This window comes from Chaetura pelagica, unplaced genomic scaffold (genome assembly GCF_000747805.2).
Source record: "Chaetura pelagica isolate M959 unplaced genomic scaffold, ChaPel_1.0 scaffold1472, whole genome shotgun sequence".
Taxonomy (NCBI): domain Eukaryota; kingdom Metazoa; phylum Chordata; class Aves; order Apodiformes; family Apodidae; genus Chaetura; species Chaetura pelagica.
The window spans coordinates 6,733-7,376 of NW_009952291.1; the positions used below are offsets into that span (position 1 = coordinate 6,733).

At 62.0% G+C, this 644-nt stretch overlaps 2 protein-coding genes across 2 annotated transcripts in view; one reads left to right on the forward strand and one right to left on the reverse strand.

Annotated features, from left to right (window-relative positions):
* The window catches only part of LOC104397796 (syntaxin-3-like), a 6,865-nt gene extending 6,724 nt beyond the window's left edge, over window positions 1-141 (forward strand). Inside the window, exon 5 of the mRNA XM_010007805.1 lies at window positions 133-141. Coding sequence (XP_010006107.1) covers window positions 133-141 — 9 coding nt within the window. The remainder of the gene's footprint in view (window positions 1-132) is intronic.
* Window positions 142-346: 205 nt separating this feature from the next.
* On the reverse strand, window positions 347-637 carry MRPL16 (mitochondrial ribosomal protein L16; the record flags this gene model as incomplete). The annotated part of the gene is made up of 1 exon (XM_010007803.1): window positions 347-637. A coding segment is annotated over one exon (291 nt), but the record flags the coding sequence as incomplete, so codon positions are not given.
* Between the last annotated feature and the right edge of the window lie 7 nt (window positions 638-644).

Below are 644 nucleotides of genomic sequence, written 5' to 3' on the forward strand. Positions count from 1 at the left end.
CCACGGGGAAGCTGGGAAGGTTCAATGAAGCCCCCAGGGGCTGCTCAGACCCGGTGCTTGAGGAAGAACTTCCCCCAGGAGAGGAACCTGCCTGGATCCGGGTGGAAAAGGAGCCTCTTCCCTCCCTCCCAGCTCGTTTGAGGTGACATCTTGGTGTCACCCCCTCTCTCGGGATGCTCAGCTGCCCCCTCCTCAATTAAAAACATCACCCGCTCTCCACTCGGAGCTGTTGTGTTTGGGGTCCCAGGGCATCCTGGGGTTCTCCCACCTCCGTTTGACACCTCAAGAACCCACCAGGAGCCACGAGGGAGGGGTTGGGAAGGTTTAATGCAGCCGGGGGGGCTGCTCAGACCCGGTGCTTGAGGAAGAACTTCCCCCAGTAGCGCCCCTTGAAGCGCAGGTCGCAGGGGCTCAGGTACTTGCGCATGCCCAGCATGTTGGTGGTCACCACCCTCTCGAAGGTCCAGGGGTTCTGGTTGGTGACTTTCTTCTCCTCTTCCTCCTTCCTCATCTCCTGCAGCCCTTCCCTGCTGACGGGGATGGCCGGGAAGGGCAGTTTCTTGGCCACTTGGTCGAGGAAGGGTCTGACCTGGGGGAACTGGCAGCGCCCGCCCACCTCCACCACCAGGCGCCCGCTCTTCACC